General features: G+C 34.6%; 1 protein-coding gene across 2 annotated transcripts in view; it reads left to right on the top strand.

Annotated features, from left to right (window-relative positions):
* The window catches only part of IntS1 (integrator complex subunit 1), an 87,226-nt gene extending 63,833 nt beyond the window's left edge, over positions 1-23,393 (top strand). For both annotated transcript variants that reach the window (XM_069818622.1, XM_069818621.1), the window contains exons 22-36: positions 381-612; positions 742-914; positions 2,210-2,409; positions 4,198-4,368; positions 6,833-7,022; positions 7,997-8,256; positions 9,784-10,083; positions 12,620-12,813; positions 13,578-13,696; positions 14,303-14,453; positions 16,516-16,708; positions 16,905-17,029; positions 18,283-18,467; positions 18,993-19,271; positions 23,162-23,393. In XM_069818622.1, the coding sequence (XP_069674723.1) occupies positions 381-612; positions 742-914; positions 2,210-2,409; positions 4,198-4,368; positions 6,833-7,022; positions 7,997-8,256; positions 9,784-10,083; positions 12,620-12,813; positions 13,578-13,696; positions 14,303-14,453; positions 16,516-16,708; positions 16,905-17,029; positions 18,283-18,467; positions 18,993-19,271; positions 23,162-23,277 (2,888 nt within the window). In that variant the 3' untranslated portion in view covers positions 23,278-23,393. The remainder of the gene's footprint in view (positions 1-380; positions 613-741; positions 915-2,209; positions 2,410-4,197; positions 4,369-6,832; positions 7,023-7,996; positions 8,257-9,783; positions 10,084-12,619; positions 12,814-13,577; positions 13,697-14,302; positions 14,454-16,515; positions 16,709-16,904; positions 17,030-18,282; positions 18,468-18,992; positions 19,272-23,161) is intronic.
* Positions 23,394-26,841: the final 3,448 nt, after the last annotated feature.

Here is a 26,841-nt window from a genome sequence, read left to right as displayed (position 1 = left end):
GTGTGTGTGTGTGTGTGTGTGTGTGTGTGTGTGTGTGTGTGGGCGCGTGCGTGCGTGCGTGCGTGTGTGCGCGTGCGCGCGTGCGGATTTAACAACGAAATATTTCCCTTCTTGCTTCCCAAAATTTGGACGTAAAGTCCGCAAAAGTCTCAAGATAATATGAAATTTATTCTTAAAAGATTTTTTGTAAAAGTAGTTCTAAATAGAATACAAGTTAGAAATGTACATTACAACAGAAAGAATGTTGAAATGCATTTTCCAGAGTTGTAAACAAATTTGTCTAATTTCAGATGAGTCAACAGAATGCTGTTCATTGCCTTCAATACTTTAGTGCTTTATAAATAGATGAACTTAATTATATGCTGTTTTACACTTTGCAGATGTGAATCTCTTCGAGAACCTACTTGAAACTTGGTTTCCTCTTGGAAAAGAGCCTCCAAAAGCTTATTTAGTGGATACGTCAGAAGAAGCATTACTGATTCCTGATTGGTTGAAACTCCGAATGATAAGGTCCAATGTGGATCGTTTGGTTGATGCAGCCTTGACTGACTTGGAACCCCCACAATTGGTTCTCTTCATACAATCTTTCGGAATACCTGTAAAGTCTATGAGGTAATTCTGTTATAATATGTTTTCTAATGTGTTTTAAGAATTTTATTATCAAGCAGTTTATATGTCATTAATTCATGTCCATCTTTCATATTTACTAATCTAAAATATGTTGTATACGCATTATTGTAGCAAATTATTACATACATTGGATGAAGCTGTGACAACAGATCCATTATCAGTTGGTGAAGCTGTGCTAGATAAAAGCTATATGGCACAGTTGGTTGAAGTGCAGCATCATCGTGGTGCTACAGGAGGACAGATGTTAGTTCAAGTTGTTCAATTGGAACAACCTAGATTACCAGGTTTGTACAAAGAGAATATAGATTAAACAAGAATAGTGATAAAATACATATGTGTCGTAAATGAATATGCATATAAGGCATGGCACACTTAGATTTAGGTTGCATTTAAGATGAGAAGTAGAGCTCTATATACGTCTGTCCATTGGTTTTTTATGCCCCTGAATGTCTTCGGAACAATGCTTGGATTAAATTTGTGTTTCTCAAAATAAAAACATTAAAGACTGTCTGCAAAGCAGGGAACTTGAAGAAAATAAATGTCCATCAGTAATCATACCTGGTTCCTTTGTTAGTCAGAATTCTCGGACATGTTCCAAATCTATACTGTGTCTCTTGAAGCTTTTCTGTTCTGGAGAAAGCTATGCTAAGGATATTTATTTCCCTCAAAACTGCATAACTTTGATCTCTTGAGCTTATGGAATTAATGGCAGAGAAGTTTTTCATGCTATGGTTTTTCCTGACAGACAAGTACAAATAATCATATTTGAAGTAGGAAGTAAAGAAGTGAAGTATGTTCTATGAAAGGAAGATGTTGGAAAGATGAACTTGATTTTTGGAATCATTATTCGAATCCACCTCAATTGCAACTTTGGTTAAACCACAGATTTAGAATCCTGATATAATGATTGCTTGATCTTCTCTCTCTCTCTCTCTCTCTCTCTCTCTCTATATATATATATTTTACAGTTAACAAAATAACCAGTTGTTGAATGCCTTCAATGTACATGTGCAAGAATGAGGATTCAGGTTCCAAAGATGGCTTACCTTAAAGAATTTTAGCGTATAAAACACTGAAGTGTTCTCAAACTATATTACGTTTTTTCGTTTCGTTCTCGCCCAAAATTTTAGCACTGTCTCTAAAGTAGTTTATTACATTTCACTATAGTTATAATTACTTTTACTTTATGAATGAAATTGTCTGTTAGTGAAATACTGCAAACAGTTTACAGAATTGTTGAGATAGAAAATGATTCAGACAATTATGAAGTACTTTCGAACACACAAAACTGTTTGATCTAGAAGAGAGAGAAAGCAATGCTGAATTGTTTAGAAGAGGTATAAATTGGACTTTTTCTTTGCTGTTAATGAGTAAAGAATTCATAACGTTTCGAAGATTGACTCTATCTTCGTCTTCAGGTGAAAAAATATGGTGGGAAGGATATCTTTGGTGTCATTACAATTTGCATTCCTTATTTAACAGCAAAGGAAAAAGTCCATACCTCTTCTAAACGTAAATTATTTCTTTTCAAAATGCTGGATTTCTTATTAATCGGGAAACTGTTTTATCCTCTGCCTAGATTATTCTCGATTGTGTTCTACAACCCCTCGTCAAACTCTCCCGGTAGCTGCACTGTTAAATAAAGATGGAATGAAAATGAAAGATCAGACTGATGTAAAGCAGGTTGCTACTGTATTACTACAATTGTTTGGAAGTGGAACCTTGGAACCTGAGTGGAGCAAGGCAGAGAAACAAGCAGCTTTCAGGACTCTACAGAAGGTAACTTATTTTAACGTTATTTGAAATTTCATATACACACTTACACATAGACGTTGAGTAATATGAAGGATTCACACTATCAAAGATGTGTATACCAGGAAACGTAGGGCTTAATTTTTTAAAATTATTATTGCTTATGTGATAAAATTGGTAAATTTGTCACTATGGAAATGTAGGGTGTGAGGATGTTGAAATGTTCTTATTGTCATTTTGATCCAAGCTTCGTATACTGGTATTTTATCATTTACATAACTAATGTATTGAAAAATTGTAACTAGGTAATGTACAGTAATTGAAAAACTGTGACTAGGAAAACGTAGGGTTTGATAATCTTGAATTATTATGGTTAACATAACTGAAAATTTTGTAACTACAAAAACGTAGGGTTTGATAAACTTGAATTATTATGGCTAATGTAATACAAATTTTTTTTTAACTAAGAAAACATAGAGTTTGATAATCTTGAATTATTATTACTTATGTAATTGATAAATTTGTAAGTAGGAAAGTGTAGAGCTTCATAACATAATTTGCAATGTTATGTAACTATGATTTTGATCTCGTACATTTTATCTCATAGATATTTATTGATTATGCAATTGGGAAACTTGTAAGTTTGAAAATGTAATTATTCAGAAATGACAAAACATGTAATATTACAACCTATGTAATGGGGCACGTTGAAATTTACATAAAAAAAACGCGTGCACACACACACACACACACATGCACGCACGTGCACACATGCACATGCCCACATGAGAAAATTTGTGAGGTATGACATGGGGCCAGAAGTTGACCAATGTATCAAAGGATATTTTAATTAATCCTGGAACATGATCTGAGAAACATATAATATTGATTGTCACATTTGTTTTCATTTTGCTGTTTAAAATTTATTATAAACATTGTAAACATCAGATGTCCCTTCCTCTTCTATGTATGATTAATTACCAAACAAGGCCTGCCCAATATTCACGTTACCCTTAGGCCTCACCACCACTTTTTTATGGCCCACAATCTAAGAATGAAGTTGATATTTTCAAAATCTTTAAAATTTCAAAATGTGTGCTATACTATCGAGTTGAACTGTGAGAAAGACCGTATGTGGCACTCCTATAGCTTCGCATTCACACTTTCCTGGTGGCTTCTGTTGTGAGGTCAGCACATGTGCACTACCATCTCCCCTTCTCCTTCCTATGTTTCTCACGCATAGAGATTTCAGTGCCATATGTATTACTGTTCTGCAACATTTTGTTCTGTTATAACCAGTATATATCCATCATGTATTTATTAAAACTAGAAAAGAAGAGAAAAGTTGACTTCAAATGCCATGCTTTTAAAGCAGAGTGGAGTATGAATGAATGAATAAATGAATGGCTAGTCTGAGAAATTCTGTAATATTAGTATCCTTGAAAATGCTATTATCTTGCAGGTAAAAATTTGGTAATGGGGCTGCAATCTTCAGTACTAATTTCTTGAGTTCTGCCTCTTCTGTTAGTGTTGACAATGTTAGATCTTCACCTATTATCCTTGGCTTGGATCTCCACATTTATAAATCCTGGAGGAAGAATAATCCAGATATAAAACTCCGATATACTATGTTCTCTGCAAATCTGTAGTTCCTTATTGCCATAGCTAGCCGAACCATCTTATCATATTTTATAAGATCTTTATCTGCCATTCAAAGGACATACCTAATGGGAGTTACAAGGTCCCCTATGAGTTCATTTTTTTTTTCTAATTTTATATTTTTATGTTTTTCTGATGAATTATGTAATTTTTCAGACATTGGCAGTGGAACTCCAGCAGCCAGCAGGAGAGAAGAAAGTACTTGAATCAACAATTGCATTTTTTAACGAGCTATTAATGACACCAAGAGCATCTCAATTCGTCAACTCTCTGTTTAGCTTGCCACAGCAAGCTTGTCCCTTGTTACGCCTTATGACAACAACATCTGTAAGTAAAGACCAAGTCGTATGTAACTTTAAAAAACTATAAAATTATTTAAATTAAGATACATTACCCCAAATATTTAAATGATGATACAACTTGATTTAGGTAACTTCGTTTCAAATGATGTTTTCACTTTTTCGTGCTAGTACTGTATATTTTAATTTTACAATTATTTTGTGTGATGCTGTTTGTGAGCGATGTTAGAAGCTACTGTGTGACCAAAGCATTCAGTCTTATTGGCGAAATATTAAAGTCTTACATAATTCTTGACAATTGCAGAGTACATGTAACATCAGACCTGCCAACCTGCAAGAGATGAAATGCAGGAGATGGGAATTTAGTAGAGGTTGTTGTTGTTTAGTCAACTGTCCGAAAACAGGTTTGAATCTCATAAGTGACACTCATGAAGCAACTAAGCCTGGAGTTAATGGGGTACGGTGGCCAGTTCCTTTCTCCCTCCATTGCATACATCGTTGACTAGTTACATATTACACTCTTCAGACTTCAGATGCATATAAACAATTGTTCTTTCTCTGACACATATCGAGTGAGATGTACTGCCTGATAATAGATGTACATATCAGCCAGAACCTCAATCGGAGCTAGTAGTAGAGAATAGCCCTAATGATGATGATGATGATGATGATGATAGCAGTGGGACGAAAACATAATATTAAACACTAAAGTTATGGAATCGTGTCAGTATGGGTGAGAGCTACTTGTGGTGACTTCGCCTTTGGTAGGTCTGTAATTTAACCACAAATTGATGACAACAAGCCTATAGCAGCAACCTTCTTCTGATAACAGCTCATTTCTTGACTACATTATATTTATTAATGGTCATCTGTATAGCGTCACTGCTCCTTCAGAATCCACTGTGTTTTTAAAAAGATTTTACAGGACAAAGGAAAAGGTATTGCCACTTTTAATTCCCTTGATTTTCAAAGCTTTTAAAATTTAGGAGGCGCAGCGACGATATAAAAGTTATTATGAAAATTTTTTGTTTATTTATTTGTAAAATAATTTTGACAGGTGCATATAAAGTAACCAGTATGAAATATAGAAAGTAGTGGTGTGATGTGATTTGAAGATCTGTGATTTTGTCACTGTAATAGGTTTATTGCTGACACTGAATATAGTTCGAAAATCACAGCTCCGAAAAATCGCCATCTTTGGCTCTCTTTCCATTATGCGACTTACAGCACAGCCATCCCTATAGTGATGATGACGACTGAAGACTGTGATTATAATATGTGACTGTGAATGAGAATTTCATGCAACTTCGAGTCAGAAGATTCTTATTAATTTGAATGACAAGTTAAATAGGATCTACATATGTTATTCACTTCCATTCATTGGGTCTTAACTATCAGTACAATAGGGATTGATTTTATCCAGGATAAAGGGCCATGGTCTGTCGGAGCTGTTGCTATCATACATTTCGTCTGTTACTCTGGCAGACATCGTCAGTGGTGTGACACACGGGAGCACAAAGATCTCTTAGCGTGCTGGAAACGACTGGGACTGTGACTGGTTGCCTTACAGTATTTAAGGTCGGGATGGATCGTGACTCGCTGTTGTCGCCGCAGTCCACACTGGTGATCGACCTTCTCATAGGTTCCTGTCAACGGCCGCGAAAGTTGTATGCTGCGGAATATGTCTTTGGGGAAACTTTTCTGCATACATATGTTCAACAGTGCTTCCATTACAGTTCATCTTATCATATGCAAGCACCATGTCGGTCATTTCAATCTTTGTATACTGATACATGTTGTCTTTGTCATGTTAACATAGTTAGAAAATCACAACGCAAATGGCAAAGCAAGATTGGAAGTCTGACCACTGCTATGAGTATGCAAAAGAAAGTTATCAGAAGCAGTCCACCCAACTTACATTGACGATTGATAGGTTGCATAACCATTAGGCATGTGAAAACAATTTGGATGCTTCAGTGCCCAAACAATGCTTTCCCTGAATTGGTTGCCTCTTGAAAAATGATCAGTTTGATGTCCTGAACAACATACTAAACATTGTCGATGTTATTTGTTAATTACAGAGAAATATTCGCTCCAGCGCCAGGGATCGAATCCAGGATCCCAGTTCTAAGCACTGTGCTCTACTAAAAAGGGGAAAACCAAAGAAGAAAGATTCGATCCAGTGTTGTGGATTGAGCCTTGTGTAGCTCAGTGGTAGAGCAATTAGTGCATAGAACTGGGGGTCTTGGGTTCGATCCCCAGCGCCGGAGCGAATTTTTCTCCGTCATTAACAAATAATAAGTATAACAGAGAGCTCTGTAGAACCAAGAAATTAATCATCTTTACATAGATTGTTGGTGTTATTTTTAAACAGCTAGTATTTGGATTATGTATGCGTGCATACATGCATGTGTAAAGGGATTTTCAGATTTAACATTACAACTCACATTTATAATTATTTATTTCTGACAAAGTTAATTTTTTGCTTTCAGGTAAAAGTAAATAACTCTGAGGAAATGGTGCAGTCTTTGGTAAATATTTGCCACGAGATTTTGAAACTAGGAACAGACAATAAAACTCCAGTAATAACAGTTGTTAAACATTTCTTAAGAAAACATGCATTGAGGCAGGAACCAAAATCTCAGGAAGTACAGTTGTCATCCACAGATGATCCATTACTAGGTAATTATTTAACATTTCCATCTCGAGTCTTTAATTTTTTCATGTGTAAATTAAATCAAACCAGTTACTTTATAGTTTGAACATTGAATTAATATTGAAAATCAAAGAAGCTAATTTTAGTATAAAATGTTATATTGTCATGGTATTAGAACTCTACATTGTCTTTGTATGTTTTGTGTTTCTGTGGTAGGAGCCAGAGCAGATAGGTCTAGTGGCGAATGTTATGATTTTGCAACAGAAAAATGGACCTGTAATCAGTCGTGGCTAATTTGGCAAATGTTCACTTAATGTAGTTAGTATTTTAAAACTACATAACGTTTATAATAAGAAAGTATCATTTACTATTTTTCAACCACATGATTGGATAATAGCTGTATAAATTATTATTCCCATAATTCACACTTTCGTTACATGTTGCATAAACTCTGCCATGTTAGTTTGTTGTTTCAAATATCTGTGTCAGAAAGTATAAAGTATAGAAATGATAATAAATCGATTTATAAATCTATTTATGGCCGATTATGAATTGTATGAAATTGAAATAAACGTCTATTTTATCGCGATAGTTAGCTAGTTTTTGTTCAATTTTGGGTTTCCTTGTATTTAGGAGATGATCAGTTATGATTCAAGTGAACGCAGTAACAAGCAGTATTGGAAAATAGACGGTCGGCTTCTTCTTCTTCTTCAGATGATATGGTAATAAACTACAGCAGTGGCGTATACTGGTTAAAGGGTTTGGGCTACCACTGACCCTATTATTACACAAAATATATCTAACAATTACTTTAATTTTAATTACTATGGTAAAACTAATAGTACAAAATTATTACATTATGTTATATTATAAACTTTTTCTTTTGTAATTTCCTTGGGCTACCGCCGGTAGCCCCGGTAGCCCGCAAAATACGCCCCTGAACTACAGTAAATTTATATTTACGACTTAATGAAAATACACAATTGTCTGTATTTGTTAGCTCTTCAGCAGTGTCCTATATCGAAATTGGAACGAACAGGACAGTTGTTGTTGGATGAAGGGTTGAAATTGCATCATACTGAGAAATTGGTGGAAGCAATGGGTAAGCTGTTGCTTCAAGACACAACTGGATCTCCAGTGCAGACAGACAACACTTCTGATGTTCAGTCAAATTTAGCTAGACCAGAACGGACAGGCTTGTTAATAGATTGGCTTGCATCTGTTGAACCAGAACTCATTGGCTCATGTACATCATTGCAGGTTAGTAAACAGTAGTGTTCCCTTGCCTTATGATGTCAGTTTGTCCGTAAACATTTAAAATTATAAAATATTTCTTACCTAAATATTGAAGTTTTAAAATAGACTGAAATACACAATCATATATACTTGTCATATTTGAATTGTTAAAGAGAGTTGCAGAATATATTAACAGATGGAATTAAAATACTGAAGCAGGATATAGAATGTAATTTAAACAATAAATGAAGGTAAAGTGAAATGGAAGATAACACTCATGTCTTAAGTCAGATGTGTGATATAAAGTCTAAGTAATTATACATCAAAACAAAAACAGTTTTTAAAAATATAAAAAAAGTATCTACAATCAGTTCTAAGTAGAGAGAAATATTTTAAAATTAACTTTTTATATTGATTTTATGGAAAGTGTTTCTTTGTAAAGAACAAAGAGAAACAGACAGTGGTTATTATTAAGAATAGGTTTTTCTTGAATTGTTACTATTGCAGAAATTAATCAAAATGATTATATATTTTTCCATATTCGGACATTGCCTTTTGGTTATTGAATTACAAATTCAGTGAATGCATACTTCACTATCTAAAATATTTACTACAGTCGTGTTGCTGTTATTTCCGGTGTGACTCCTCCCCTTTGCTTACGTCTTAGGAAGTGAAGGCTCTATAAAGTCTAGGTAGGTAGTATTGTTCGCCATTTTTGTTCTTTCACTGCCGAGCTACTAGATGAGGAATCTATTTGCTTCACCGTTAAACATTATCATGTCATACTCCTATGATAATAAATTAAACGCACTGTAATTGAGCAAATAATTGAGTGGCAAATAACGTCCTTGTGTGATTTCTGTGAACGCCAACGAAAGAGCCAAAATGGCGGGCGATTATATTAAGTATTTATCGAGCCTTAGGAAATTCATTACATCATCAATAGCGAATGACTAGACGCACACGTTTAAATGTAGCTGACCTCCAACGTGATTGGCTGCCGGAAATAAGAGCGACAGGACTATAAAAGGATTAATGACATAAAGCTTTAAATGTCATGTTTAGCTGTTACAGTAAAAGATTCCTATATGCGAAGATAAATCCAGTTTTGAAAGTCTGATGTATGTATTTTAGACAAGAGAAGTAGTTGTAATGTTAATTAACATAACAGATTATGATCATTTAAAAAGAATTCATAATTACATAAGAAAGAAGGCCGATTATTAAGGACCTAGTTCGATAGTTTGGTTGATCGACCTAAACAATGCAAATAGATAACACTAATTTTAATGCATGTGTTATTTGTATATATGTTGCAGTAGCATTGAAAATAAATTGTGAACAAAAGTATGTTCGTAAATTGTTAATGAAAATGTGTACTGGTACTTACTTAATTTGTAGATTGTAAATTCATTTCAGAATTACAACAGACCAGTGATTCTATTTCTTGAAAATTAGGGAGGAGATGGTGATGGTGGAGGAAGTTGATTATGATGACTACCGCAAATAACCCTGGTAATTATTTTGACAATGGTAATGAATTTGTTTCAGATGCAACTTCTTTTTTCGAAATCTCCTCATTATCAAACAGTAGTTTCAAAATTAGGAGGTTCTGCCACACAGTCATGTCGCCCTTATATGCTGACATTATTGACTCATCGAGCAAGTTGGGGGACACTGCATCATTGTTTGCAAAATCTTCTTGAGGAATGTGACCAGAAATATGATCCAACAGCAGTACTTGATTTCCTTTGGGCACTCACTTGTAATCCAAAATTATGGCAAGGTCGTGAAAAGTTTACTCCAAAACACCATTCTCCAGAGGATATGTTGGGACTCACATCAGCTCAGGTATTGCTGTGTATGATTACATTTGTATCTGAACATATTATATTCATATTTAATGTGCAATAAACTTTAAGACTAGTAATTTAAGCGTACTGAATTTCGATTTATTGCGTGAAATTAATTATCCAGAATTGTCTATCACTTAAAATTGAATTGTTATAATTGAGGACGTAGCTGCAATAAGGGCCCATAACCCCATAGGCCCTTTTTCTGGAGAATGCATAAATCTTTCTCTGTAGTTTCTTTGTTATACCCACAAAGTTTCGTTGAGAAATGTTGAACAGTAATGCTGATAAACCTGTTTATTTTAATATATTTTATATGCCCTGCACTGTTTTAAAAAATTTCAACTCTGTATATCTCAGAACAGCATTTTGGAGTATGGGCCCTTATTGCAGCTACGTCCTCAATTATCACTGATCAACAAAATTAAACTTACTTTTTGTTAAAAGATAACGAATGGGTGATTCTTATAGCATTTTTCGTGCTGATTTCAGATCTGTTTTCAAAATTTTTGTATCGCCCAGGGTTTTTGAATAATTATATGAAATGTACTTCAGACTTTTCTAGTATTGATACCTTGTGACATTTTACCTAACATCATATTTATTTACCTAAAATGTGCGTGAAATAGATTTTAGGCTATACTTCGTTTGAGAAACATCTCTTTTGAGTGTCCAGCAGTAGTCTGACAGAATATTTCGGCTCCATTTTTCCTGGTAGCGCCTTTCCATTTCAGAAAAATCCTGATGAAAATCCTCCCCATGATCGTCGCTCACTACCCGAAGATTTTGAGGAAAGAAACAATATATGAGAATCCAAGAAGTTTTTTGAGAGATATATGACACTCCATCACATTATAGTTCTGAATCAGCTCGCTGACAAATTCTCTGTAATCTTCTAATCTGTGGTTCCTAGAAAGTAACAATCTGTGAATGATTCTTAGGTTTCCGGCATGTCATTGGAACTGGAAAAGGCATATGACGGGATTCTTTTATAGATAAATACAATATAATATTTGTTACTCAGTCAAATGACAAATCAATGTAAAATAATGACTTATATTATATGACCATTAAGTTTTATACACATAAATTACATATTGCTAACGTTTTCGCCCATTCAGGCATGTTCAGGCACAATTATACAATATCTCAATATCAAACTGTATAGTCATTACATTGGTGGTAGATATTGAGATATTGTATAATTGTGCCTTAAGATACCTGAATGGGCGAAAACGTTTGCAATATGTAATTTATGTGTATAAAACTTAATGACCATATAATATGTCATTATTTTACATTGATTTGTCATTTGACTGAGTAACAAATATTATATTGTATTTATCTATATTAATTGACAATCTGAACAATTTTCATCATGCCCTCTAAGGGATTCTTTTAGCCAATCAGTTAATATAATTACATGGAGCACAAAAGATTTCAGGGGCCCAGTTCCTGTCCTCATCTATTTAGCAATCAAAAGAACACTCGTAAGCTCTTTTAACAAGTATAGTAAAATTCATCTATGTGCTTTCAAAGTTAATTAACCACAAACGTAAAAACACTGTTTGTGATTTACACAGTATTTCGAGATATGTTTCACTTTATAAGATACCTTCATAACATTTAAAATTAGGACAAAGAAAACATGGGTTATGAAACTTGTTTCATGAATGTCAGTTCCAACTAAACTGAGAATTAATACTAACTCTCGCAGTCTTGTGAGGAATAAAATTCATTTTTATGAATTTTGACTTCACAGGCAACAGTGATCTAAAGGTATAGGTCAATTGTTAAAGCAATAAAATGAAATATTTCGAACATTTTCCTTCCACTAGCAAGTTAAGGACTATATATAGGTATACAAATAAATCAATTTTTCTAAAATTACAAAAAAAAATGGTGGGTGGTAGAAAAATCCTGACTTCATTTTTGGAATCTTTGTTCTACAGTGAATTCTAAATAGACTCAGCTGCTTATTTACACAGAAGTTAGGTGGTTACCTCGTGATCGTGTACTGCCAAGATTTTATCAGCTGAAAGGAGAATTTTTACTTTTTTTTTTGTTCTTTTTTGTCTGAAGAATCTGTATATGTCGATTTTCTCAGTGATCATAGATGATAGATTTATGGTCCTCATTTCCTTCTAAAACCTTCAAATATCCCCCTAGGTGGGAATTCACTCCTGGTTTGCAACCACTGTTTAGATTATATGAGTGTGCTGCTGGATTTTAAATTACACCTTTAGTGTGCCACATGTTGAAAAACGCTGTACTACATCATTAAGAATTGTAACGTGTGTGTATGTGTGTCAAATATCTACCCACTTCACTTGTGTGGTTCGGGTTCCGCATATTGCGGATAGATGGCAGGACTGTGACCCATTTTCAAGTTGCACACCTCTTTGGCAGGCCATGCTATGCATAATGTGTATCTGTGAAGAGTTATGTCATGTACTAGTGTAATATAGCATACTGTGTGCTGTATCTGGATGAAAAATTTTGAATCGTTAAAAATCTTTGAATATTGATTTCAGACACTGGCACTGGTTGGTTATATCATTGAAGAAGCTATTCATCTTACGAGTGATAGCAGAGATGCACAACCCCGCCAGATTGCATTGGATAAGATGGAATCCCGTATTCCTCTCTTACTGCAGTGCACAAGTAGTGGGCAAGAAATGGCATCTGTTGCTAGATATCTTGTTGAGATAATGTCTGCTAAATCAGGGTTTGTCAGATTACTTGTTTCTTTACTTAAAATTTAACCATATAGCTTATTCTGTACCGAAATTAATTGTGGCTGTGTAGCCAGTGATAGGTGATCCCTGTTATTTCTCTTTCTGAAATTGTCTCAGATATGATGCTAATTCTTATTGTATAGAAATTATAGGATCAAACAACCTGACTACGTTTTATGTTAAATATTTATACATAATATGTTTCATAGATCTGTCTACTCAATCTGAGATTTCCCTTCCAAACTTATTTTCAAAATTCATTTCAGTTTGCCTAATATTTTATTTCTCTAGTAATGAATAAGTCCGGCAATTTAAGCTATAAAATTCGTAATATGAAACAATAAGTAAATGAACAATTTATTTTTAGAATTGAGCTCGGATATAAGGTTTTTGTAGTTAAAGATTGGAAGTTGGTGTATTCATATTGATGTTTATATAATGGTGTACACAGGTATAACGTCAGTGAAATGGTGTACAGTAGTCATTATTACGATTATAATCATTAATTCGTACCACGAAACTGGATGGCTATTAAAAAAATGATAATCAAATCATTTAAACCTGTGTTATAATGACAATTCATTCTGTAAATGAAACTGAGTCACATATAAACATCTTTCAGGTTATAACTTACTTACAGCTGAGGAAGTCAGGTTGTTTCTGATTTGTATTAGTACAGTACGTCTGTTTTATATATAATGCAATAGTGATCAAATTAAATGTGTGACACTTAAACATTTTTTTTTTGTTTTAGCTTGAAGTCGAACATTGCACACCAGCTACTTCTCAAACTGTACCTGCGAATTCCTGGAATGATACAGCACCTTGTGGATGTAGAATTAGACAAATTCCTTGCAGAGGCTTGTGTTACTGGTAAAGTGAACATGACAAATGATTGTGAACACATGCTATGTAAGATTACTGTAAATCTGCTAGCTAGCAACAGTATTAGTTAATGATCAGTTGTAAACAAGGTACGTAAGGTTTGTCAGGTCATTCAAAGGGGACATAGACTGAAAAAGGATGAGAACACTACCGTATATGTATGTGACTTACACATGAGGAAATGAAGTATGTGATTGCCTCTTGCCATTACTGTTAGTATTACTGCAGTTGCTACTGCTGCTGGCAAAAGTCTAACATCTGGCAGAAAATCAGAAAATAGCCAGTAATTGTAATTTTACATGAACTGCTGAGTTTCATTTCTCTTCCAACAAAAACCGTTCTAAAGATCCTTACTTTGCTTTCTTTTAATGAACTGCCGAGTTTTATTTATCTTCTGACGAAAACTGTGCTAAAGATTTTCATCATGCTTAAAGCTCCATCATTGTTGTTAACTGCATTTGAACTCTTGAATCTCAAATCAAATGACAAGCATGATAACATTCCATTGAGGTCGATCATATGAAAAAGTTTGTTAGTGAGATTTTTAATACATTTCGTTCTAAAAAATATGTTTTTTTTTACATGTTTTCATAGAATGGAGCAGTAGTACACTGGATGGTATGTCACATACGCTCTTCACTGCTCTTACTGCTACATCACAGAGTAAAGATTGGACCAGACGTTCACAAGAATACGAACTTTTAGCTCGTAAGATGGCATCTGTTCATCCAGTATTAGTGCTCAGGTATATGCAAGTGTATATTATCCGATTTCAGAAAACAGTAATAACTATAAAAAAAAACAGTGATATATAAGTAATTTACCAAGAAATACACTTCAGAGAAGAGTGCAATGCATAACACAGCATGTCTTGATCTGTAATTTTATACATATATAACTGTCATACAAAAACAGCTTTAATGTAAATACAGTATACATTTAAACTCTACTTTTATATCCCCACAATTTACGTTTACCCACCATTAGTTTGTATTTTGTTTAACAATAATTGTTATTGGGAGAAAAAAAAAAGTAATTATTTTATCAGTTGAAACTTAGGTAAATTTGGTTACCCTGTACTTTTTTTTTTTTTTTTTTTTTTTTTGGCTTCTTCGATTTTCTTATATATTAATATGTACCCATGAATACAGGGTGTCTCAAAAATAGACCGACAAATTAATTGTGGTAGTAACCACAGAGTAAAAAAATATTTTTCAAATTATCATTCTGTGAATTTATTAAAGCTCAGACCCAATAATGAAAGTTAGACAATATGTGAAAGGCACAAAGAAGGGAAAGGATATGTGTTATTTGTATGAAAGACATTCCCGATGTTTTGTTTCTTTTCAAACTATTTCCAATTTTTTAGTACGTAAAATTATGCAGACTCAACCTAACTCGGAGTGATTAGGAAGTGTATGGAGAGTTATTTTCTGATTCCACAGCAAGTTAAGTTGAACAGTTCGATGTCAGGTAGTAAAGAAATGTCCAATACGTATTATGTACACCAACACATTTTAATTAATTCCATTAATTTATAGATTAGATCATCAAGCTTCACATGTGAATTTGTGTATGTTTTTATGTTGAAAAAGTGAGTGGGGGACTAAAAAATTGTGATTATGATTACTCACCTTCTCCTTCCTCTCCCAATAACTAGTATGCCATACATAAACACCATATTTTAATCATTACTGCATTGTAAGATAAATTTATATACTTGGGTTGGATAAAAAGTAATGGCAACAGTTCCATATTTCTGACATGGCTTTATTCACATGGGTACAACATTTACGTACCTTTTATATAGTCGCCCCCCTTATTTATTACCTTTTGCCAAATGTCTGGAAGGCGTCGTACACCATCAGCGCGTCCATCTTTGTTGATGTTCCGTATTGACCGCCCTAAAGCACGGATAAGTTCATCTCTAGTATTGTACTGGGTCCCTCGCAGTGGCTCTTTCACTTTGGTGAAAAGATCGTAATCACATGGATCATATCGGGTGAGTAAGGTGGATGTTCCAGTAGTCCGCGTTTTCCGTCTGCCTTGGAGGTACAGTGTGGTGCAGTATTACCCCATCAATGTCATACGCCACAATGAACAACTCCTTCACAGCACTTTGTGTAGGGCGCACTTTCTTTGGACGAGGAGAACTGGGATGCTTCCATTCATTTGATTGGCGTTTCAAGTTTGGTTCATATGAGCGAGTCCAGGTTTCGTCCATAGCGACGATTCGTCCAAGAAAGTCGTCACCTTCTCTTTGGTACCGGTGCAACAAGGCCTTCCCGGAACGCTTTAACCCATCGTGCAACTGTGCGATATGGCAACGCTGCATCGCCACATGCTTCACGCAGTCCCTGAAAACATTCTTGTGCACTATGACCTCGTGCCATTTCAATTTTGATCCAGGAACATTGCTCTAGTTTTGTAAGGATGGTCTTAGGGCGCTCGCACTATCTCTGTGAAAGTGAACGTTCTACACACTGCAGTAGATTGATGGAGTACTGTCGCCACTGGCTGCACTAACTCATCTAACAGTCCTTGTTCATGTCCACACAGCTGGCAGCTCTCGAACGCACCATCGTCACGTGACAGCAGTGTTGCCATTACTTTTTATCCAACCTATGTATCAAGTTAAAGAAACTGAGTTTTATTAAATTAAAACAATTTGTTTACATACCCTTTGTACAAATGACAGTTGGTCAAAATTAATAGGGTAGAAAGAGAATAGAAGTTTTGCATCAAATGTTACACATACATATTATATTGTTCGCTTTAATATTAATTCAATATTGAAATGTTCACAGGCAGTTACCGATGTTGGCAGCAGCGTTAAGGGGAAGAGTACATTTGGACTTTGTTGTATTTCGGTCACGGAATCATTTAAACTTATTTCAGCAAGTTATTGGCATTCTCGAATTGCTCCAGCCACATATCTTCTCCCAGGAATATATACAGGGCTTCGAAGATACCTTACATTCCTATTTTGCTTTATTTAAGGTGTGTAATTTTTTTAACATATTTTAGCGAAATTATTAAGAATGCCACATTATTTTCTTTCATTTTGTATATAAGACATAGAAAGGTAGTTTTCTTCAGGGATTTTTTATTGTGAATATAAACAAATGTTGTTTTATTCGAGTTAAAATACGTATAGCTACAGAATATTTAATTAAGACATGTTTGTTTGTTTTAGTACCATGGCCACATGAAGGATCTTCTCTCCCTTCTTAATCGGTTTATTGCACTCTTACAAGGCTTCATCTCATATGATGCTCAGAGAGCATTGAAATATCTACAGAAACACGCACATGTTCTAAAGTAAGTCATACATATAAATTATTGGTTTCTTATATTGCAAAGCATAACTACAGTAAAACTTATTTTATACGTTTCAGAGTTAAGTTTTTCACGCTTACATATTTTTTTGTGAAGTCCTAGTAAAATTCATGTACTTTCCATGTTAACTCATTTCGATTATATATTTTTTTTACACTTATATTATTGTATTTTAAACTCCAAGCGATGTGAAACGTCATTTATATGTTCTAAATCAATTTTGCCCAAAATTAGGTTTGCTATGAAAATGTAAGAATGCGAAAATACAGTACGTGTTCATTGTTAAGATGCATCCCACTTTGAAATTTGTGGAAATTCGAAGCTGCCCATGCTTTCCTCCACCAATATTGGGTCCTTTAATGGTGCTGTTACTACTTTAAAAATGGTGAAACATTTTGTAACACACCATGATGTAACTAAACAAATTATGGAACAACTATCACAATTTGAGGGCATGGTTTATTCCTTAGAAGCATGCATCCTGAAATAACTGACTTTTTGTAAAATAGTCATGTGTTATTAAATGAAGATCACCCTGGAAGAACACGGTAAGTCAGTATCATAAAATTTTCTGGATTGGAGTTTGAAATATATCAGCCAGCTTTGGCTCAAAGCAGCTAAGATTTCCTATAAATTTAATAATTTTACATTCTTCAAGAAAATAATTTTATTATAAATTTGGGTGCTGTTTTATAGACTCAAAGATGGCTTAACTGTGAAGTTCTGCATTTCTCCTGTAAAAATTTTACTAAATTGACTTAACTTGTTCTCCTCATTTAATCTTCATATGATATTTGAGATGTTATTAAATGTCATTTCAGTTATGTTTTTCTCACTTACATGGTTTTTTCTTCAGATTCCCGTAGAAACATATAAATTAAGTTTTACTGTTATAACTAGAGTTGCCCTGGGTGGCACAGGCGATATAACATTGGCCTTCTATGCCCGAGATTGCAGGTTCGATCCCCAGCCTAGTCGATGGCATTTAAGTGTGCTTAAATGTGACAGGCTCTTGTCACTAGATTTAGTGGCATGTAAAAGAACTCCTGCGGGACCGAATTCCTGCACATCGGCGATGCTGATATAACCTTGGCAGTTGCGAGCATCGTTAAATAAAACATGATTTTAAAAAACTTATAACTAGAACCAAGTAAATAATTAAATATAAATGACGTTATATTAATGATTTTTGTAATTTGTTAATGAAATGTTAATGAATTTTGTGATTCCTTCAGCGATCTGCAGATGTATCATCCAAACTTGCCAAGCCTCCGTACTCTTCTTTCGGGTATTACTCTACCAAAGACTGATGAGGAAGGTGGAGAAATTATTGTTGCAATGGCAGCACCTCCCCCTTCAACTGAACCTCCACCACTTTGGACTTCTAGATTGGCCTCTATGAACAAGATGCAAGGAGATGGTAAGATAGTGATTATTATTTTAAGTGCAGTGTTGTAAGACTTAAAAATAACTGCATGTAACCTTGATCTTTTTGCAGAATGCATGAAATGAATGCAAAAACAATATTTTTTAAATATTGTGACATGCCAATTCGACGATTTTGCATGCATATTTTTCTGTTGTACAAGAAAAGGTACATGTTTTTACTGCAAGCAGCCTTTTACTAAAAGTTATTAATTTTTAAGAAACCAGTATTTTGTTCAACTATAATGGCCATTGGGAGAAAACTTCTAATAATTTTAGCATTTGATGCTTAACTACTTAGTTAAATTTTGATGTTTATAATGTATTGGGGAAGATTACATTTTTTCAAGCCATTGATGTACCACTCATTAGCATGACTTTCAAGTGGGCGCACATGCGGGGGGGGGGGGTGTGCGTGCGTGCGTGTTTTTACACCACTCCATGTAGCCACTATTTACAGTATAAGTATTCCTATTATAAGAATTTTTTTTTATTTAGTTTTGTTTTTTATTGTTTACAGATGTGTTTGCAGCTTTGCAAGAGCTGGACCATCTCTCTACTCGCAAGCCTTCAGTTTTAGATGCATTCTGTGAGCCTATTTCAGAATTATTACTCTCACCTACTGGTAACATTCGTTCTCTGGCACACATACTGTTAGCAAGACATCTTCGGCATAATCCAGCAGCTGCAACAACCAGTACAGGATTATCAGCTTTCTTGCGATGCTTAGAAAGTGACCAAGCTGATATACTTAACACAGCACTGGAAAGACTTCCAGAAATTGTACTCTGTGCCCAAGGTATGTCGTGTTTAATTTTTAGCAAAGATTATGTGGTAATTCTAGGCATAATCATGCAACTGCAACAACCATTACAGGATTATCATTTTCTTGCGTTGCTTAGAGAGTGGCCAAGCTGATATATTTAACACAGCTCTGGAAAGACTTCTATAAATCGTACTCTATGCCCAGGGTATGCCTTTGGGTTTTTGGTAGAAGTTAAGTGGTAATTCTTGGCCTGTAAATTGCTTTTATTAGTCAGATCTTGAATTGATTTTAGGAAGAATTCTGTTTTTGAATGAATACAATAAGCAAGAATGATGATTATTATAGACAAATTTTGATTCAACTCAATAGAAGTAAATTTTACATATCTTTTTAATCAGGAATGATTTTTCATTTAGATACTATAAATCTATGCTACAGGATCTCTTGACTCTATATGATGCGATATTTATTGTCATTACGTATTATTTCGTATACAAGTCACCCTTACCTCTATTACATTCACTTTAAACTTTTATCTGCAGTGTGTGTTTTTTATATTACTTTTACTACTTTAGTCTGATCCTCACAGATTATTCCCTTACCACATACGTCCCTTTCGCCTTTCCTAATCTTTAATCCTCTTTTTATAACTCTTAGCTATGACTCTATCCTACTTCCTAAGCTGTCCACCACTGTGAAGTAACGGTTAACATGTCTGTGAAACGAGCGAGCTCAGATTTAAATCCCAGTTGGAACAAGTTATCTGGTTGAAATTTCTTTCCAGGGTTTTCCCTCAACCCAATAACAGCAAATGCTGGTAAATTTCAGTGTTGGATCCCGGACTAATTTCACTGGCATTATCACCTTCATCTCATTCAGACACTATATAAGCATAGCAGTTGAAAAAGAGTTGTAAAATAACCAATTAAAAAAAATACTTCCTAAGCTTACTAGTTTACTGTCATCGTCATATCTATTTTTTATCTATTAAGGGTTCTATTCATAGACATTTCGCTAGCCCTGGCTTTCGACTGGTTACTTGTACAGGATTCATATCATATCATATCGTTAACGCTGGTTTATGAATACGAAAAATGTTAGTTCGCTGATCATTCACTGGAAGCCCATGCTAAGAATGTCTTTGAATACAGCTCTAAGTATCTATTACTATACAATTGTAACTGATTAATTAATTAATTAATATCTCATTCAGTTACTACTACTCCTTTCAACTTTATACATTCCTTTGAATTACCTGTTTGTTACATTCGTCTTTATTACCCTCTTTCACTTAACGTCACAATTTCATATTATAAATCAGTTCTGCATGATCCTCATAAGTACCTACTTGCTTTTTCCTTATGTATTTACTATCCCAAGTCGATATCATCTACTTGGTTCACACTTCCTTCACCTGCCTCACTTTCCCCACTTAGCCACTTTGAGCTTCCCTTAAATGGTTTTCAAGTGCACTTTGTAATCTGTTCTCAAAATCTCACATTCATTCATACATAGTGTTCTGTCAATGGCAGGTCTTTCACTGCAAACCTACCATTCTCCAATCTTTCCTATTTTCTGCCTTCCTCTTAGTTTCCACATATGATCCATATATCTTAATGTTGTCTATCATCTGATATATTCTTCTGACCTGAACTCTTCTCTCGTTCACCATTCCTTCCAGTGCATCCTTCAATAGGCAGTTTCTTCTCAGCCAGTGACCCAACCAATTCCTTTTCCTCTTTATGAACAATTTCCATTGTTGCTTTATCTAATGCTTCTGTACTGTTCCTCACTGCTGAGTCTCCATCCTTCTTTATAATCACTTCTCCCTTCCCTTCACTCCCCCTCCTGCTTTATAATTGCCACCTGTGACCTTTATGCTGTTCTGCTTTTCAGTCTGCCTCTTGTGCATCGCACTCCATACATTCCTTACTAAGCTTTTCTTATTCAGCAGATTCTGCTTCCCTCTTCCTGGTTTGCTGCATTTTGAATGAACTGTCTCCCATTCTATTCTGATCATCATTATGCGCTGCTCTCCTTATGTCATATCCGAGGTTTAGCTTTGAAACTACTTGCTGTTTTGAACCTGAAGATTGTTTAATACTTGACAAATCTTCATTTTTCCCTAAATTTACGCTACTGTGTTCTAATTAAATCTGGATTTCTTTCTGCATAATTGTCTTCTCTACATTTGCCTTCGCTGCCTTCTGTTCGTTGTTCCCTGTCATTCTCCTCATTCTCGCTGCTGACTTCTCGTATACTCATCTATCCCAAATTCTGGGTGTTTTTCCTTTGTCATACAGAACTCTAAATAGTAAAATTTTCCATTTACTTTCAGCGTATCATTGTACAATTATGCGAAATGACCTTTATTCCTAGCTATCTTCATAAACAGGAGCTTCCTTGTCTTTCTTACTTCATAGGTAAGGTCCCTTTTTATTCTGATCTTGGATCCCGTAAGTACGTTGTACACTGTCTTGAAAGTTTCCAAACTGTGCTTGCGTTATTTTTCTTCCATACCGAAGATTATCAGATTCCTTTTTCTTACTTTATTGTCGAAAGATAATTTTTTCCTTCATTTTTGTATTTTTCACGTAGTAACTCTTCGATCTTCTCACTGTTGTTTTCCACTTTTAGTCTCAAGTTTTCTAGTGTCTGGTTATTCTCTCTTTGTTCCTTCTGATTTGATACTACAGTACTGACTCTCGATCCTTCTCCAAAATTTTCATTAACTTTCTCACTCTGTGCCATCACGGAATATGCACATCTTTCTATTTTACACCTCTGTTAACATAATACTTTATTTTTTTTATTTTGTTACTTGTAGGGCATTATCCTCTATACTCAATTCGCTAGAGCTCTTTTCGCACACAACTACAACTCTCCGACTTTTTGCTGTAGACTATGCTTAACTGTACATACTTTTGGTCCTTAAAAATTTTCCTCAGCTGAGTTCGAATCTTGAACTTAGAATCCCATGACATGTATGATAATAATTTGTCCATGTAGGATGTAATTTTTTTTGTCAGTGCCAATGCCTTACTAATAATTTCTGCTAAGAGACTATAAAAAGCACAAGGAAATTAAGATAAAATAAACTAAATTTTTCAGGTACTCTGAAGTTCACATAAAAAATTTAAAATATCCCATTAGATGAATAGTGTAAATTTGCTAGTGTTTATGTGAATCAGTGCCTGGAGTCTATTATTATAAAACACATTGTGATGATTGGGGAAAATATATTCATAAAAAAAAAGAATTAGTATCTAGTATATTCACGTATATGCATGTACACACTTCAGTTTCTGATGTGTATGCCAATGAACTAGTTTATAAAAGCATATGATTCCTTACTTTTTAAATGTCTTTTACTAAAGAGAAAAGTGTCTTTATTTTCTGTACTCTGAGTATATAAATCTGTGAAGTTGCAAATTTTTTAAATACAGACTTTGTATAACTGTTTATAACTTTATTTACAAATCTCGGGATCATCCCTATTGAAACTGATAGTTTGAACTTGTTGCCTCGGTATTCTAGTGGCTAGAGTGCTGGACTTATAATCCTGTGGGCCCGATTTCGATTCCCAGCTTACCCCAGATTTATAACCTGTGTTGGGCAAGCCTGTGATCCAGGTAACACAAGAATTTACTCCAGGAGGTCCGGTTTCCCTGTAGCATTCCAATAATCTCCATCATCTCATCTCATCGTAGGTGTAGTGTAGACCAACCTCCTATGGCATACCTGGGAAAGGACTCTGTCGGTAAATTGGTCCACATAACTGGTTCCATATGGGTGAATGATAAATAGTCAAGTACCCACCATTAATTAAACAAAATAATATATTTTTAACTTTTTTTTATTATTATTTACGTTTTAAATGTGTAGTGTGTTTAATAAAATTTCCATTTTTTCTTTGTTTTCAGAACATGCTTTACCACTATTGCAGAAGGTTTTTAATCTGGGAATGTGTTCAAATGTTAACACTGTTCCACACATCAGCAAAACCATAGCACTGCTGAATGTTCAGACTGGCTGTTAGAACATTAATGTACATAGCAAATTTGTTTTTGTAATGTATTATGAATCTTATTTAAATAATTTATCTCACATATTACAGTTTATACATTAAAAAATAAATATATTTAAAGTAACATACTATAATATGATTTATTTGAATTTTATAGTTTACTTGTACAGTTTTATTACACTGTGATTCATCAATCCTGTTGCCCTAGTTCATAATTTTGAATGAAAAATGTGATGAGTAACCTATTATTTAAACATTCTTGTTAAGCAGTGAGGATTAACATTGTTTAATTACAGTTTGTCTACCATTTTCTTTGTCTTCCTTCGAATAGGTAATATAGAGTACCATGCTTTAAGTAGTATTAATTTGCTGTTAATGTTCATATTAAGTATAGGCTACCTATTGCCGCATCTGTGGCTCGGTACTAGTGTGTTGATCTTATATCTTCTATCTAGGCAGCCCAGTTTTGATCCCTAGTCAGGTCATAACAATTTGGTGTGGATAAAGCAGACATTTCAGAGGGTTTTTTTCCTTGGGGCAATCCATTTTCCTCTTCCATTTCACCAACACACTCCACCTACCCCCCATTTCATCAGTCATCTGCAGTAATTAAAAATAGGGTGGGGTGAGGTCTTGGGAGTAGTATGAGTTTCCGATGCTGATATAGGAAGGATTTGGAGCTGGAGCTCAAAATAATTTCAGTCGACCCCAGCACTTTTATGTTTTTTTGTTCAGTTAACAAAAGTTCTTCTGCCACTGATAAAATGGTGAAGAAAGTTTGGCACTATGAACAGATGGCAGTATGGTCATTAATTTGATGCTTCAAAAAAAAAATTATTTCAACATATCACTTACAATACATTTACAGTAAAACCCCATTTCCCGTTTTAAGGAATAATCTGTTAAGCCCCAGCCAAATTACAGTAAGAATAATGTAATTAATTTCCACTTTTAAAGGAAACCTTGTTCAAGGAAAGCCCACTTATAAGAAATGTTTTTCGAGTGGATTTTGTGATAATGAAGCCCGAAATATTGATTTGACTTTCAATAATTGATAGTACCTGCATATTCGATAGTGCATCTCAATTGGTAGTAATGCAGCAGCATTGTTCTTTATGGTCTTGCTTTGCGTTGCTTTCACAGAGTAGTTGTTTTGCTTGCTTTGTTCTCTCGAGTTGTGTGAATCCTGGTTCCAAGTTTTTTTTTTTTTTGTTAATTTATGCTGCTTATGCATCATTATAAGGTGACTAAATGGAAGAAATTAACTATTGGACAGAATGTAGAAATAATAAGAAATGTCGAGGCTAATCCTCAAATAACACTATTGGATATGGCAAAAAAGCACAGTTTTCCAACTACTTCATTATGGGGAATAATGAAGACGAAAGAAGAAATTTTCAGTGCCGAGTTTGTGTGGCCTGGATTCAATCAAATGGGAAATACATTCGTGCGTCACCATTTGAAGAGTTAGAAGATGATATAGTGAAATTTATTGTAAATAATAATTGACCTAATTAAATGATTATAATGTTTGGTATGTAACACACAGTTAGTAGTTATTTTAGCCTCTTCTTCCCATTTTATGTAAACCCTCTTTTAAGGAAAACTCCTATTTAAGGTGGAGGAAGAATGAAAATCCTCAGAGATTCGTTAAAAACTGGTTATACTGTACGTATTTTACTGTTCTGATCCCACATTTTTTACATTACATATACAAAATACAAGGCTCGTCTAATTTGGTGTGTGTAAAAGCTACCATTGGCCACCTACACAAGATGCTATTGCCACTACAGTACAAACAATTCTATTTCCGAATTTAAAACTCTTTGGTTATTAATGGAGAAAAATTCGCCCTGGCACCAGGATTGAACCCGAATCCTCAGTTCTACGTACTGAGCACTCTAACCACTGAACTACGCCAAGGCTCAATCCACAGCACCGGATCGAATCTCTCTCCTTTGGTATTTTCCGTCTATGGCCTTACTCCATGTCCGACATATATGTTGATACATATACATGATGTATTAAGTCAACTATCATCAAACAAGGAGCGCACTCATTTGAGTGACTTGGTGGCCAGGATTCCACATTATATGCACTGTAAAATTAATTTTTTGGTTCTACAGAATTATCTGTTATGGTTGCCATTGTGGATTGAGTCTTGGCGTAACTCAGTGGTTAGAGTGCTCTGTGCATAGAACCAAGGATCCAGGTTTGATCCCTGGTGCCGGAGTGAATTTTTCTCCATTAATAACCAATGGTAACCATAACAGATAATTCTGTAGGACCAAAAAATTAATCTTTACGTAAATTAAAACTTTTTGCTTAAATCAGAAGTACGAAGGAATACAGTGTATGCATTAAAGTTGCAGAAAAACTACAAAGATGATCTTTTCTGCCTCTTGTGGAGACTAAAATTTATGAAACATTAACAGTTTTGTCTATCACCAACCCTTCATTACAATGCCTTAACGATGTAACCTATGATATAAATAACTGTCAACGTCTCTGATATTGACCTAACAAAGAAGGTAAACATTTGATTCAATTAAACAAATTTTAAAAAGTTGCCTTAAGATACAGCTGACATGGTCAATCATTTACAGTAGGCCTAATACAGTACGTACAGTAAATATAATAAATACCTATTCGTTTAGTGTTTAGGCCTACATTATATGACATGCTGTTTTTTTAATTGAAATGTATATATATACAGGGTGATTAATAAGTCACTGTACAAACTTCGTGGGTGTAATGTAAAGGTAAAAACAACAGTAAAATGTTATATAGCACTTTTTCTGAACTTGCTTTATTTCAGAATTATGACGAATAATGTATTAAAAACATGAGTCAGTGTGGTGGACAATCAGTAAATCGGACCGCATGTTCTACCACCACACCTGGCTGGTCGAGTGTACCGACAGTTTGGAACATGAGTTGGGTGGTCTGCTTCATGAAGATGTCCCACTTGCTACATGAACCACCTTATGGTTTATGCATGATGTTGCCCCTGCTTATTTCGGTCGTGAGACAAGGGTGTATCTCAATATTGCATATCCCAATAAGTGAATAGGTCGTGCATGACCAGTTGCTTGGCCAGCCAGATCACCAGACCTTAACCCCCTAGACTTCTACCTTCAGAGCTGTCTCAAAGGATTTGTTTATGGTACTGAAATTCCGAATGTAGTAGAAGTACAGCAGCGAATTGAAGATGGCTTTGAAATTGTGCAGAATGAGTTGAACGGGGTCTGCAATATTCCAAGGACAGTATGACAATGATCACGTCACTGTCTTCACCTTCATGGACGTCACTTTGAACATGTTTTGGGGTAAATGTATTTACATTGTGTTGAATTTGTGATCCCTTTGTTTAGTTGAACTCTGGGAGGAATTTTGTTTTGTGTTGCACTTGTGATCCCTACTCTGCTGCATGACTCTGAAATAAACCAACTTCAGAAAAAGTTAGATATAACATTTTACTCTTATTTTTACCTCTACATTACACTCACAAAGTTTGTCCAGTGACCTATGAATCACCTTGTATATAAAATTCCAATGAAATCAGCAATAATGTTC

The sequence above is a fragment of the Periplaneta americana genome, chromosome 2 (genome assembly GCF_040183065.1).
Source record: "Periplaneta americana isolate PAMFEO1 chromosome 2, P.americana_PAMFEO1_priV1, whole genome shotgun sequence".
NCBI lineage: Eukaryota > Metazoa > Arthropoda > Insecta > Blattodea > Blattidae > Periplaneta > Periplaneta americana.
The sequence above is the reverse complement of the archived record's forward strand: the minus strand, read 5'-3'. Positions and strand labels throughout refer to the sequence as shown.